The following is a 15077-nucleotide window of genomic DNA, read 5'->3' on the forward strand; positions in this document are numbered from 1 at the left end:
ATTCAGGTGTTCTCACCACAGCCGTGTACATTTAATCTGAGTTTGTGAATCAAGGGAAATCAAAGTACTGTATTATTTCTATCACTGGATCCCTTAGGTATAGTAGGCAGAGATTTAAGCATTTGGATTTGATTCATACAGCAACAGAAAAGACACATACACACAAATGTTATCAACAAAATGTTATTTTTTCTTTTTTGTGTTTATGAACTCTCTCAGGACATATTATTGTGCTCTCTCAATAACACTTTGTATAATGCACTCAGTAAAAGGACTCTTCATTTTGATTCATTCAGACCCAGGGTACATTTCAAGAGTCAGAACAGGATGCCAGTGGCAGTTATTGTTATTACAGTCTTTTTGAGCAGTAAAATGAAATCATGCCCCAGCAAAAACCTTTTATATTTCCTTTTTGTTTATTTTTAACCTTTATGAGGTGATTTTGAAAGACAGTCATTATGATGAGAAAATATTTGTAGAATGAAATTTGTTTTAATTGCCTGAACAAGTCCATGTCCGCACTATTCTGTTTCACAGCAACACAGAAACATTCTCACAAACTTCCAACTTTAAAAGTAGACTACTGTATGAAATTAAACCTTAAAAACAGAAACAGTCACATCACCATGTTTTCACTTTGAAACAGTGGTTGAATACACAAACTATGCTTTATACCATCTGCAGATCCTTGATTGACGCTGTGGCTTTAACAATGTTTCATGCATCACAAAAATGCAAAGAGTAGGATTTCTCCAACAAGAAAAAAAAAACAATTAAAACTTAAGCAGGCCTGCCAGTGTTCATAGCAGAGACCACTACAACTAAACACTGTTGACATAATGCTGCTGTTTAATGTATGATAACATACTTCTAGGTCTAAGAGACAATGGGATACTGATCACACTGTATACACAAGAAAAATATCTTAGCTTCTCACATTCAAAAGTCAAATGGAATGGTGAACTTCTCTGTAAAACAATAAATACCTCAACATTGAATCTCCAAAATCATCAGCAGTAATTTAACAGCATGTCCCAGGGACTTTTTAAAACTACAATCCAAAAACATTCTGAGACTATTTTCACATGAACAAGCCATTTACAAATACTTAAAATCCCACATATAAGAATCCATTCATCCTGCACCTTTAGGTATCTTTATTTTATCAGATAGTTTATTTAGCTTCTTGTCTTCTTTACATTATTATTATAACATAATTAACACTTCTGAGTCAAAGATTTCCATCCTTGTTCTCACCAGTCAGACAGCTCCATAAAATCCTCCAGGTCACTCATAGTTATTATATCACGGGGCTGATATCGTGGGTGGGCTGAGTTATCATTTTCACAACCTGAGCTTCCTGCAAGCTGGCTGTTTGTGTCACACTCTGGGAACGCCTCATATGAGCCATGTGTGTTGTAAACTGTGTTATATGTTTTCTCTGTATCATTAACTGTGTCCATGTATGGTGTCTTTTCTGGGCTATAGCGTTGCCCTTCAGAGTTCTGTCTCATTTCAGGGGCTGGATAACCGTGGCTGTGACTCTCCCTGACAGGCTGGTCCTGGTCCTGGTAGAGAGTCACAGGGGCTGATGAGCTGTGGGGGGGCACGGAGTTGATAGCTGCAGGTTGGTAGCCTTGGGAATAACCATGGTAGCCTTGATAAAGCACTAAGGGCTTGCCAGCTGGAGGTGCCTGGGAGAGAGGCTGTTGTTGTGGCTTGACCTGCACTTGGGATTGGAGCTGAGGCTGTGGGTACTTTTGCCGGGACTGGGGTCGGGAGGTGCTCTGGCCAGACTCACGCACATTCAGCTGAACATACTTTCCTGTCTCTGGGTCAAAGAAAGTCTTTGTTTTCACTTGAACAGGTACGTCCACTACGAAATACTGACCAGAGCCGAGGTCTTGCAGCACCTTGCGCTGGGTCAGTGGGTAGGACTGAGGGTAGCTTGTCTCTACATGGTACTGTGTCACTGGAGCTGGATGGCTAGTATGGTGGAGAGTGGGAGATGAAGGAACATGAACAACTGTTTTAGGAGCAGCAGTGTTGGAAGCAGGGCCAGCAGCAGGTGAGGCAGTAGGGAGGGTAACAGGGGCAGCAGCATGAGGCGAGGCAACTGGGAGGGAGATAGGACCTGTGGCATGAGGGGAAGCATGGGCAGAGCGGTGCGAGGATTGGCGATCTGAGTGGGAAGAAGGCAAGCTAGACCCCAAAGCTGGGGCATGAGCAAGGGAAATAGGTGAGGAAAAATGGGGGGAAGCCACAGCATGGTGGTTGGGGGAGCATACCTCAGTGGAGGAGGAGGGAGGAGTACTGGGAACTTCCTCAAGTGGTTTCTCAACTCCAGCAGGGGTGTCTGCTGCAGATTTGCACAACTCCTTCTTTATCCTACGAGTAGTCAACCTTTTGGCCCTGCGCAATGCTTTTTCACTCTTTGGGGGAACAGCTGGAGGTTTGCCCAAAGAACGAGACACGTCACTGCTGAAGCTACAAGCTGACTCTGGCCTGTCGTAGTCAAACAGGCCTCGTAAATCTGCCAGGTCTGCTGCGCTGGTGGCAAAACTCTCCACATCCTCTGACATGTTGCTGATGACAGAGCGGGAGTCGTCTTCATCCAGAACAATGCTCCTCCTGGAGTAAGGCCTGTGTTGTGGGAGATGGGCTGCGTAATCCTGTGATGAGGATGCTGGCTGAAAAGTTGAAAATTCTTTGATAGCAGCGAGTCTGTTTAACCCCGTGTCATTGTGTCTCATCTCCTGCTCCTCCTCTACTCTCTCTGACAGCCTTTCCATGGGTGACCCAACTCGGAAATCCTCTCCAAAGTTCTTATGGAAGCGTGGTTTGACTGACTTGGTGAGAGAGGAACCTCTGATGGTATTATCCTTTACCCTGAACATAGAGGGCTTGGCTCCCAGAGCAGGAGAGGAGGTGTTGGAGCGGGGCAGAGATGGAGCTGGAGATGCAGAGCTACGTGGCCTATAAAGCCTTGTGTGGGAACCTGACTCTTCAAGTCCTGATGGATTGTTTCTTTGTTGGGAGGGTAAAGGGGAGCATAGTTGTCTTTCTTTTGGTTTCCTCTCTGATTCTGTTGAGGTGATGGCATAGTACTGGAGAGCATCAATTCTCTGTGCTGCTTTTTTCTGCTCTTCCATCTTAGTGGCTCTCTCCTTTTCCCTCTGAGCTGCAAACTTTTCTTCATCTTCATTTTCTCTCTTTTTAGCCATGATGTCATCCTCTCTTTGAGCTAGCAACTGTTCTTGTGTTACTCTCTTCTTGTCCTCTTTCAGTGCTGCTTTGCTTTCCTCAAGTAATCTTGTCCTCTCCTCTTTGGCTTGTTTTTCTTCTCTTTGTTTAATAATTGTTTTCTCTTTTTCAGCAGCTTTCCTCTCCTCCACCTTTCTCAGAGCTCTCTTCTTTTCTTCCTCAATTTCAGCCAGTAGCTTCTCCTCAATCTGCTTAGCTTGCCTTTGCTGCTCCTGTAGCGCAGCTCTCTTTTGCTGCTCCTGTAGCGCAGCTCTCTTTTGCTGCTCCTCTTTAACAGCTCTCCTTTGCTGCTCCTCTTGAGCAGCTCTCTTTTGCTGCTCCTCTTTAACAGCTCTCCTCTGCTGCTCCTCTTGTGCAGCTCTCCTTTGCTGCTCCTCTTCAGCAGCTCTCATTTGCTGCTCCTCTTTAACAGCTCTCCTCTGCTGCTCCTCTTGAGCAGCTCTCCTTTGCTGTTCCTCTTCAGTAGCTCTTCTTTGCTGCTCCTCTTGAGCAGCTCTCCTTTGTTGTTCTTCAAATGCAGCTCTTCTTTGCTGTTCCTGTAGTGCAGCTCTCCTTTGCTTCTCCTCTTGTGCAGCTCTCCTTTGCTGTTCCTCTTGTGCAGCTTTTCTTCGCTGCTCCTCTAGCACAACTCTCTCCTCTTCTTGCTGTTTCAATCTCTTCCTCTCCTCATTCTCTTTCATCCGCTCTTCCTCCCTTCTCAGTTTTGCTCTCCTCTCTTCCTCAATCTTAACTCTCTTCTCCTCAGTTTCTTTCACTCTCCTTTCCTCTTCTCTTTGCTTAGCTCTCAACTCCTCTCCTTTTGGAGCAGCTCTGTCTTCCTCTATCTCTTTAGCTCTTCTTTCTTCTTCTGCTCTTCTATCTGCTTCTCTCTGTTTTTCCCGCCTCTCCTTGATCTTAATAGCTATGGCCTCCCTTTCTTTTGCTCTCCTCTCCTCTTCTCTCTGAATGGCTCTCCTCTCTTCTTCAGCCAGAGAAGCTCTACTCTCCTCTATAATGTGTTTTATTTTCATGTCTTCTGCTCTTTTCTCCTCTTCTATCACCTGTTCTTCCTCTGACTGTTTTGCTGTGGTTGCTTCATGCTGAGTTGCAAGCCTTTCTTGTCTCAGCTTTTCTTTTCTCTCCTCTCCCATCTTAGCCAGTTTATTTTCAATCTTTTCTTTTCTTAGAGTTGTTGTGCTTACCTCTATGTTGTGCACTTGCCCTAAAGTGGGTTGTGGCATAGAGTTTTTATCCAAATATGGTACTAAACATTCTTCAGGTTTTTGATTGGCATTGGTGTTATCAAGTGATTTTAGGTGTTGTGACACAGACGTGTTTCTTGGCCTGTTGACTTCTTGCAAGGAAGGATCGTCTGGCTGATGAATACCTTGATCTACTTGACAAAGTCTTTGAGTATCAGTTCCAGTCACTTGTTCTTCACTTCCCTGGTTCTTGAGATGGGTTGTTGGCAATTTGTTTCTTTCTTTGAGACATTGTGCATGTTTTGCCCCAGCATCTAATACACCTGTGGCATCCAAAACCATTTTCTCTTGTCTTTCTTTTTCTCCCAGTTTGAACATTCCCGTCCTTTGGTGTTCTTTCTCTGTAATGGGAAATACTGGTGCTTTGGTCTCTTTGTTCACTTTGGCACTCACCTCTGTCTTATTTGGCAAACTTTTCTCTTTCACAGAGATGTCTTTTGGGTCAGCACTGAACACTGGACGTCTGCTGTGACGAGTCTGTATTAGTGGGAAGAATCCTTCCTTTTTGTTGGGTGGGAATTCCTGAACTGTGTTTTCCTGCTCTTCTGAAACAATTACTTTTAATCTGGCATAGTCTGCAATTGCGGATATTTCAGGTATTGTGGATACCCTTTCTTTTGGTTTTGGTTTAACTTCAGGTTTATCTTTGACTGAATTTTCCCTTGTTGGATGTGAATTTCTTGAGCTCTGTCTTTCCCTTGCTGATAAAGTGGATTGGCTCACTGTGGGATGTCTTCTGATGTGATTATCTTGACCTGCTTCCATCCTTTCATTATTACTCTGCCTTTCTGTGGGACCATCACTCTGTTTTGAAGCCAGCTTATCTTCTGTTTCCCAGTTTTTCTTTTCTATGTTCTGATTTTGAGCGCTTACTGAACTTGATTCCACTGTTTTCCTTTTACTTTGATCCAACACAAAGACTTCATTTTTTACTTCTTTGTATGGTTTATTGCTGACAGCCGCCTTGTTTGGTAGTAGACCTGGAAATTCCCCTTCCTTTGAAACAGTATCTAATATCTCTCCAACATTTGCACTATTGTGTGGTTCATCATTTGTTTCTACTACCCCTTGCACTTGAAAGTAGTTTCCCTCCATTGATTCAACTACTGATTTCCTACTTTCCTTATCCTTCCCTTTTTCAGGATTTCCATTTTCAGCATGGGTATTCTCAGTTGTAGCATTTATGCTGTTCTGTTGATTGCTGATTTTCAACGAACTGGACAGTTTTCTCTCATTGGACAGCTCCTGTTGTCCGCCTAATTTGTCTTCTAAATTTTCTTTCATCTGCTTCTCATTGTATGCTGGAGTGGGGACTTTGGTTTTGTCTTTATTGTTTTCTTCACAACTAGATGATGCAACTTGTTTATGTTCATTAGTTACAACCACATCAGAAGGGACAGTTGTGACATGATGTTTTCTTACCATTTTCAGGTTGTCCTTCTCAGTTACTGCTGGCACAACTTTGATGGCAATTCTATCTATATGCACATCATCGTCCACTTCATTATATTCTCCAATGTGCGTCTCTTCATGCTTTAGTTTTGGAGATACATTTCTGTTTTGATTCTCATTTACATGGTGAGATGGAGTGGTTTTCTTGACTGGCTTTGGTGGTGTTGAGTCATGGCTCTTTTTCTCCAGTAGGGGTGCACTCTTGCCATCTATATTCCTGTTGTTGGATGGATTTACAACAGCTGTCAAATCTTCTTTCACTGATAGCTTGACATCATGTTTTATCAGAGTTTCGGCATCAGCCCTGTTGGACTCATTCTGGACGTTGATTACTGTGTTCTCCACTTTGGCCATTACGTTCTCATTGGTATGTGCTGTTTGGGTTTTTGGTGGATTTTTGTCTTCTGTATTCCTTTTTCCTTCATCTTTCTTCATACTCTTTGCTGAGCTCTCTCTTGGTGTTTTATTTGAGTAGTCTTTCATGTCCCTTGCTATTATGTCCTGCTTGTAGAGAAGGGGTTGAGTTTCAGCCAACACTTTATTTTTAGCAGTGACTGTGGATGGCACACCTTTTTCAGGCAGTGGTTCTGTAAGTTGTATTTCCCTTTTGGGTCTTGCATTTATAGAAGAACTCTCCTGGGGATCAGTCTCTTTCTTAATAACATTCTCAGACACATTGTTCTTTATTGTCCTTAGAGTTGAAGTTTCAGGATGATTACTTACATCAACTTTAGTTTGATCTTCCATCATTGTGGGATGAGTTTCCTGTACGACTCTGTCTTTTGCCTTTGCTACGCTCACTTCCTTTGAAGATTTATTTCCTTTACTTAATTCTAGACCTGAGCTGGGATGACATTTATCTATCTCTGAGTTACTGCACTCTTTCTCCTTTGGATATATTTGTTCTTGGGTGCTGTCATCCACATGATCATTGCTCTCAGATGGCTGTCTTTCTCGTACAGTTACCATTATTCCCATGATCTGCAAGGAGTCTTCAGCCACAGGCACCTTGTTCTGACCGAAGGCAAGATGTAGCAGAGGTGCTGAGTCCTCATCACCTGCTTCATGCTTACTCTCAGGCTTTTCTGTTGTCAAAGGTTTGGAGCTTTCAGTTTTGACCAGAGCTGTAGCTTGTGATGGATCCTCTTTCTTCTTGTTCTGTTGGTCAGTGCTTATGGCAGGATTACCTTTAAGTCCCTCTTTCTCTTTTCCAGAGTTTGCTCCATGATTTGCTTCCTGTTTTCCTTGGTTGTTCTTTGGTGCTTGCTCTTTACTTGGCATTGGCGATTTAATTCCTGATTGATTCTCTTTCTTTTGATTTTCTACCAAGCCCTCATCTGTGCTTGCAGTATAACGTCCTGTCTGTTTTGCAACTTCGGGTGGTTCTGACACACTGCCATTGCTCTTCACTGGTTCAACTTGTTTGTGTGATTGGTCTACTAGCTGACCGGTGGTTACTTCAGACTTTACTGGTATTGTAGCAGAGCTGGGTGTTGACATAGACTTGACTGGTTCCATCTGTATTCCTGAAAGCTCCATCTGGTGCTTTGGTGTTATATTACTGGACATTGTGCTTTCATGCTTTTTAGACACCTCCTGTGATGGTGGCCTCTGTCGTATACTATTATTCTGAATACTTGCTAATTGCTTTGTAGGGTGTTTGGACATAAAACCATCTCTTAGGGCAAAACCCTTTTCTTTAATTGCTGAAATCTCTTTTTCAGCATGAGCTTTTATTTTGGAAGTCAGAATCTCCTGCTTGGTCTGCACTCTCTCTTTATGGGACAATGCTCTGGGAGGGATAAAATGCGAATCTTTACCTGGACCTACACTGTGCTCGGTTAACTTATGTTTTCTTTCAAGGGGAACCAGTTTAGTCAAATCAGAAACTCTTCGCTGTGAAACATCAGTGTGTTTCACAGGGTCACATTTTTCCAACTTTTCAACATTGTCATCCTTCACTTTATCAGTAACTGTGTCACAGTTTGCTCTATTATCTACATGGGTAGTTAAATAATTAGCACTGGATAATTTGAATTGTTTGGATGACTCACTGTAAACATAGTGACTGTCTGTTACCTCAGTGGATTTAAAGCCGCCTACTTCCTCCTTATTTTCTGTGTTAGCTTTTGCAAATCCCCTCGTAGGACTATGTTTGTCTTTTGATTTCTCGTTGTTCACTGTCTTGACTTTGTCAAGAGATAGAGCTGGTGTTTCATTGGCATCATTTGAAGAACCGTGTCCAGTAGTTGACACTTTGTTTGTGTTAGTTGAAACAGAATTAGTCAAAACATATTTCTCTCTTAAAAATTCATCAGCCCCTGTATCAGCTTGATCTTTACCATTTCTGCTGACAACTGACTCTTCCTTGTGTTGTTGCATTTGGGTTGCCTGGTCATTCTTTTTGTGATCCTCATTTTTATTCATATTTCCCCTCACATCTTTATTTGTTATGTCATCATCTTTTATGATGATAGAGTTTCTGACTTTCTCTTTTTGCTCTCCTCTCATTTTCTCCTTTATTTTGGCCAATTCTGCTTTAGCTTTTGCTAACTCTGTCTTAACTTGTTCAACTTTATCTGGCTGATTTCTGACCTGTTGTATCACTGTTAGTTTTACCGCAGGTTTAGCTAACCTTTCCTGCAGGCTCTCTGTTTTGCTGGATTGCTCCATCTTTGTCTGCTCTGCTTTGCTCTCTTTAACCTTTGCCTCTTTGGATTTACGTATCTGTGTTGTAGGTGGCTCTGCATTTTCTTGAGCTTTCTCTTGTTTAATATCCTTAACTTTAATGTGGTCTGCTTTGACCTCTCCTATTTCAACTACCTTTGTTTTCTCTTGTTCGGTTTTAGCTGGTTGCTCTTTTATCTGCTCTTGTTTAGCTTGTTCTGCTTTTCTAAGATCTGTTTGAACCTGTTCTGCTTTAACCTTTTCTGCTCTGATTTGTTCTGCCTCTCTCTGGTCTCTTTCAATTTGTTTTGCTTTAGTCTCTTCTTCCTCAATTTGCTCCACTTTGATCCTTTCTCTTGTGGCCTGTACAGTTTGCTGTATTTTTGCCTGCTCGGTCTTTCCTAGGTCAGTTTTTATGTGTTCTTCTTTCAGCCTTTCTGCTTTAGCTTGTTCAGCTTTGACCTGCTCACCCTGCTCCTTTTTCATGTGCGTGACTCCTGCTTCCTCTGTAATATTTCTTGACTCTTCTGTTACCTCCTGTACTCTGGTTTGCTCTACCTTTGTCTGTTCCTCTCTTGCACGCTCTGGTTGTTTTTCTCTGGACTGATCTGCCTGTTCCCCTTTTTTCTTCTCCTGTTTAACATGTTCTGCTTTAGTCTGTTTTACTCTCTCGTGTTCTGTTAGTTCTGCTTTGGCCTGTTCTGCTTTGACTTTCTCTGAACCAGCCTGCTCTGCTAAAATTAACCTCGCCGACTCTGCTTTGGGCTGCTCCACTTGAGCCCAGTGCTGAACCTTTGCCAGCTCTGCTTGGGCGTGTTTTGCTGTTATATATTCTACTGAGGCCTGTTCAGCCTTGACCTCAACAAACTGTCTATCCTTCATCTGGTTTGCCATTGTGCGAGCAGCTGCATTGTCGTTATTAGATAATTTTTTCTGCATATTATGTTCAAACTGTGGTTTGGCTTGCACTGGCTGGAGACTTTGCATTTCATGTCCCTTTGGGACTGGCGTACATTGTTTTCTCTGACTTGTTTCTTTCATGGGCAAAGTTTTATCTTTATTAGAATTGAAGCTGTGTTGGTTACTGTATTCCTGATCAGTATATCTATTATAATTCTGTGGCTGATAATTTTCTTTCATCACATTTTCCTCATTGTGTCCATAATACTTTTGAGGTACACATTTGTCCCTAATTGCTACCGGTTGCTTTTGTGCATAATAGGCTTGATTTTCTACAGTACCAAATGGAGCATATTGTGGCAGCTGGTTTGAAATGTTAGGATTGACCAACCCAGTATTTTTATGAGAGGATGTTCCAGGATCAAAACTCTGCCTCAGCTCTATTTTTTCAATTTCTTTATTTATACGTTGCTGATTTTCTCCTCTGTATTTGTCTCTGGGTATATTTAGTTCCTCCTTTATCGTGGCTGTTCTTTGGTAAGCCTGTGCATGTTGGTCTTTTTCGATTAAAGCGGTTATCTCTTGTTTCCATGGAGAGTTAGCTGATTTCAGACTGAGCTTTCCTGTGTCTTGACTGCTTGTCTCTCTCCACCTATCCTGCGAGGACACATTACTGTAATCATGTTTGTTGTCTTTGAGCTGCTGATATCTATCCTCCTTTGTGAATTCCCTTCCCACTGTTTCATTAAAATGTTGCTCAGCATTTGCCTTACTTATTAAATATTCTCTGGTTTGATTGTTGTCAGCATTTAGCCTTGGTGTTTCTGTAGCTGTATACGATGGTTTAAGCCTGTGTACATCCCCTCCCAGAGTTTCCACATTATCTATCATCCCTTGCTTGTAGGGAGTAAATGACAATAAGTCTTCACGGAGATTCTGTCCATTAGCCAGCTGATTGGTGGTGTAATTTTCAGGTATGAAGCCAGTGAACCTGGAGTGATGAACCATCTCACCTTGCATCTGAGCTTTCTGGTAATCACTTAAAGTGTATTGTGAATGTTGGCCTGTATGTGCTGTGGCAGGTTGAGAATTTAGTGTTGCAAGTGACAATCCGGGGTTTTGATGCTGGTTTGCATAATGATGTGAAGCAACATCTGTCCTGGTGGATTCCTCCACATGGGTAAACTGAATGTCTGGATCGGGAAGATCAGGGATGTCTATTATAGTGTCTTTAGGTTCCTTGATAGAGGGTGGTTTGTTTTTCTCTGGTTTTTCCAAACCTTTAAATTTGGTAGGACTGTAGGTGTTTTTTACTCTCTTCCTGTTGTCTTTGAGATTGAAGAGCAGGCTTGTTGCTCTGGATTTGTAGCTGGACAGCCTAACATCAGGTGTTGCTCCCCTGCTTTCAGCTCGGACTGGAGGATGTTCCACAGGTTGAGGCGAAACTGCATATTGTCGGACCTCTGACGTCTCTGCCTCTTGATGTGCATGGACTGAAGGTGTGAGCAGCTGACTGATGTTGAAGGCAGTAGTGCTTGTGTTACTTCTGACAACATTTGGTGCCACTGATACTGCGTTGTTGCCAAAGGGAATTAAATTATCATTGCTATGAAGTACTCCTTGTTGATTTGCTGCCATTGCTGTTGCCACATTTTGCTCTGTCATCATTTTGATTTTTTGATGGAGGGCTTTCACGGAGCTGATGGTGTCCCGGACACGTCGAGACATCTCGATGGTAGGTGATGCAGTTGACGGACGCTGGGATGGGAGCCTGTTAGTTCCCAGGCTCTGCGTCCGCTTCCTGTGAGGGTAATGACCTATCAATTCTGACTCACAGCGTTTTTCCACGGCCGCAGCTTTCTGCAGCATTGTGGATGTTGACGTGGAGCGTGGAGGTGTGGGAGGACCCACTGGTGCCAATTTATTCCTTGGGTGTCTGATATCCCTCTCCTCCAACCTATAATGACCCTGTGGTTGGGCCTCCAGTGAAAGCTCCTTGTACATTGGTGTCTCATACCATTTAGGAAACTGTGAGCAGTGCATAAACCCTGAGACTTCTCCTTGTTGAAAAGGAAACCTGTTATGGTCCCTCCATACCTTGAAGGGACTAAACTCACTGTGTATGAAGAAGTTAGAGTTACAGTTGACCTGGGTGGACATGCTGTGTTTACTGTGGGAAGAGCTCATGAAAGAGGATGCAGAATTCATATGAGCCACTGCTGCAACTTCAGAGGAGTAGAAGCTGGTGTCTCGGGATGAGAAGGGGCCAGATGAGGGGAAATGATCACTGTTAAAGTTTTGCTGGTATGATGTCGAGAATTCAGAAAGTTCCTGTTGGATACTCATTAGAGCTGATTTGTCCCAGCTTGTGTCATCATTCCACTCTCTGACTTTACCATCCATCCCTGCTCCATCCCTGTGTCCCTCAGAGTTAAAAGCTCTGATGAGGGACGAAACTCTGGAGCGGCTTCTGCGTTGCTGTGAACTCAACTCTGTGGCTCCATTGCTGAGGAAAGACAGCTGTTCTTCCCTCAGAGATTTCTCCTGTTGAGAGGTTTCCACAAAGGAGTGCTGGAATGTGGCAGAAACCCTCCCTTGTGTCCTTTCCCCATAAACCTCCCACTGAGGATCTCTGTGGATCTCAGCCCCATACATTCCTCCATGGATCCAGTCCTGTCCATACTGCTGCACCCTGAGGGTGAAGCTCTCATGGGCAGCTCTCTTAAGTTCCTCCCTCTCTGTGTCATCTCTGTCTCTGTCCTGGCCACTCTGGCTAAAGGCCAGCTGTCTGTCTCTCTGGCTGCAGGGTGAAGATGAACACAAGTCTGAGTCATTATAAACAGCCTCATCTCCAATGCAGAGACTCCTGAATGCTCGATCTGTCAGAGTGCTGACCTCTCGGTCAGTCTCGTCCAGAAACGACCCACCGCTGGAAGTATCACTGTAGCCTCCATCGCTGTGCTTACGATGCCCGCCACTCTTCCGGCCTGAGCGCCGCTTTTCAACTGAGGTCATGATGCAGGCTCGCTAACAAAGAGCTCTGTCCTCAGTTGCTCAGTCATCCATGCGAACACAGACCTCAAAATTATACACTCTGTCTGCTGCTGGAGCTGCAGGACCCAGAGTTTGGGGCCCCTGGTCAGGACTTTGTGCAGCCAGTTGCTCCTAAGGCATTGTGCCTTTTAGTTGGCCTCTGTCCACAGAATCCTCGAATTTGTTGTTCTCCTACAGGAGAAGAGAAAGGAGCGTTAGCCTGGATCTGACCAAGCCCTCACATAACCATTCATCCTAAAAGAAACAGTTGTAAAATAGTGTTTGCATGATGTGTGATGTATTTCAACCTTAATCCAAAGTCTTAGATACACACAATGTTTTCTCTCATTTGAAAACTGTACCTCATTTGTTGTGGTGCTTAATTCATGATAGCTGGCCTTGAGGCGAAGCTTTTTTCCTTTGCATTACGCAGCAATGTACTGTATGTGCCTCTGAAAACAGCCCTGTAAATCCTTCCACTCAATCACTGTGACCTTCAGAGACATGCTGTGAATAAAACTACACTGTTGCTAGGCACAGTAAAGACAGCCTCACGTGAGTTATTTTGGGAAAGCAGAATGCAACCGTAGTTGAGCAAACACACAAACACACACAAACACACACAAACACACACACACACACACACACACACTCACACACACACACACACACACACACACACACACACACACAGGACTTCCAGCAAGTTTTTTGTCTTTGAGTCAAAAAGTCTGGTTATGACCAGTCTACTGTAACATTACATTGAAAACTAATCTTGTAGTAAAACCATTTGGTTTTACTACAGTACGGAGAGAGCAGGTGGAAAGCGGATTAAAATATCCTTACGTAGAAGTGCTACTAAACAGAGATTTCAGAGGTAAAGTTAGGATGTTTATTGCTGGTTTACACAGTCTGTCATCTAACATGATTTAATGTGACATTTAAGTTATTTAAAACCAACTTCATTTAAATTAGACTACTTAAAACATTAACATCACCAAAAGGCTGTGTTTACAAAATAAAAAGTTTATAAAGCATTCAAAAATTACAGGAGTATGAATTAGGTATTAGTGGTGTTCTTAAACAGCAAAGCCCATGGGTGAGTGCTGTGACATATTTGTGACTGTTGACATCATGACCTGTCCTATCCTTGTTACTCTCACTCATCACCAGTAAGCTGCCTGCAGTGCATTGCTTATGGGTGGACCTCAAAGCTGCACTTATAATTAATTGGATTTAAAATGTAAAAATTATATAATGCAGCACACACTCCAACCTCTTATCTCATACTCCCTCTGTTGTACTGTGCTTTTTAAATAAAATCTTCGTCCAATAAGAGGCAACAAGGTAACGTAATGGGTATGTTCTGGCTGAATTAACTGCAGCTGCCAGGCAGCCGTCACCTTGCTCAGAATATCCAGTAGTTCATTAATATCTTCTGACCTGGAGGCCAGCCATCTCATACACATGTACAGAACAGCTACACACCACAATGTTGTACTGCTAAGTCAGTATCAAATGAAAGGAAGTTTTAAAATGTCATGCAACACCTTTCTCCTTAAGCAGAAAACAACTTAGGCAAAGGTATGTTTTTTTATAGTGACACACAGAAATCTTCTTCTTATTGATGGAAAGCATTAAGAAAACATTCAAGATACAAAGACTCTGACTTCTAATTTCTGGGTCACTCTTTTGCTCCATCAAAAGAACAATTCAAAAGTGATGTAACTGCCCCTAATTTGAGCAGTTTTTGCATGTCCAACTGTCAGGGTGATTTCTGTTTATTCTTGCATGTGACAGGTTTATTTTTGTCCGGGGACTGGCCTCTAAAACTTGACACCAAAGAGGCCTCGTTTTCAGAGGATCTGTGGTCCAAGCGAAGTCTGAACAGCAGCAAATCTGTCACTTCTGAGAGCAGAAATATTTATAAATGTCAGCGACTGTCAGTGGAATAAAAACAAGTTCTGTCAGTGGAGTTAAACACCGCACAATACCTTTAGTAAGCAAACGTGTATTTTCTGGAATTTTGTCATATATTTACATTTATCTTCACGTCTCTATATTTAATTTTAACTCTTAAAATGAAACTCATTCATGCTTTCAAAATTCATGCATGTATAGAAGGTTGAGTATATCTATATATTGTTTAAAATTTTCTCTTAGGCTTTTTATATATTGTGATTTTGTGTCATTCTCTCAACATGAGCAACAAAGTACAGTGAGCTCTTATCTTACCTTTCAGGTTTTATAATCCATAGTGTGAGCCTTATTGTAAACTCCTCACAAGGCTCCGTCTCCTCAAGAAGGCCTTGGTGATCTAATCCTACCCTGTCACCCCACACAAGCCCTCACTGGCAGCTCTGGCTCTTCCTATTGACAACAATCCAAAGCAAAAACCTCTTTATAGTCCACAGTCAAGTCTTTGAGCATCTGACCAGAAGAAGGCAGCGGGACTCGGGGGGCTAACGACCAGACAGAAATAGAGGACTTGTCCTAGAGAGAGTGTCCACCATTGGGGAC

At 42.7% G+C, this 15077-nt stretch overlaps 1 protein-coding gene across 2 annotated transcripts; it reads right to left on the reverse strand.

The window, feature by feature from the left end:
• Positions 1-167: 167 nt before the first annotated feature.
• cunh10orf71 (chromosome unknown C10orf71 homolog) lies at positions 168-14877 on the reverse strand. 2 transcript variants are annotated; one of them, XM_087175220.1, is made up of 3 exons: positions 14793-14877; positions 2289-12749; positions 1749-1986 (listed from the first exon to the last, which is right to left on the reverse strand). In XM_087175220.1, exons 2-3 carry the CDS (start codon positions 12537-12539, stop codon positions 1837-1839), a joined length of 10401 nt encoding a protein of 3466 aa, XP_087031346.1. In that variant the 5' UTR covers positions 12540-12749; positions 14793-14877; the 3' UTR covers positions 1749-1836. The 2 variants fall into 2 exon arrangements, with proteins under 2 accessions (XP_087031345.1, XP_087031346.1); XM_087175219.1 differs by having other exon boundaries at positions 168-12749.
• Positions 14878-15077: the final 200 nt, after the last annotated feature.

The sequence above is a fragment of the Seriola lalandi genome, unplaced genomic scaffold (assembly GCF_002814215.2).
Source record: "Seriola lalandi dorsalis isolate HSWRI2012SDOR001 ecotype SW California unplaced genomic scaffold, Sedor1 jcf7180002054426, whole genome shotgun sequence".
Taxonomy (NCBI): domain Eukaryota; kingdom Metazoa; phylum Chordata; class Actinopteri; order Carangiformes; family Carangidae; genus Seriola; species Seriola lalandi.

Coding starts and splice junctions, on each gene's coding strand:
- cunh10orf71 (XM_087175219.1), bottom strand. CDS start 12,539: ATGACCTCAGTTGAAAAGCGGCGCTCAGGCCGGAAGAGTGGCGGGCAT.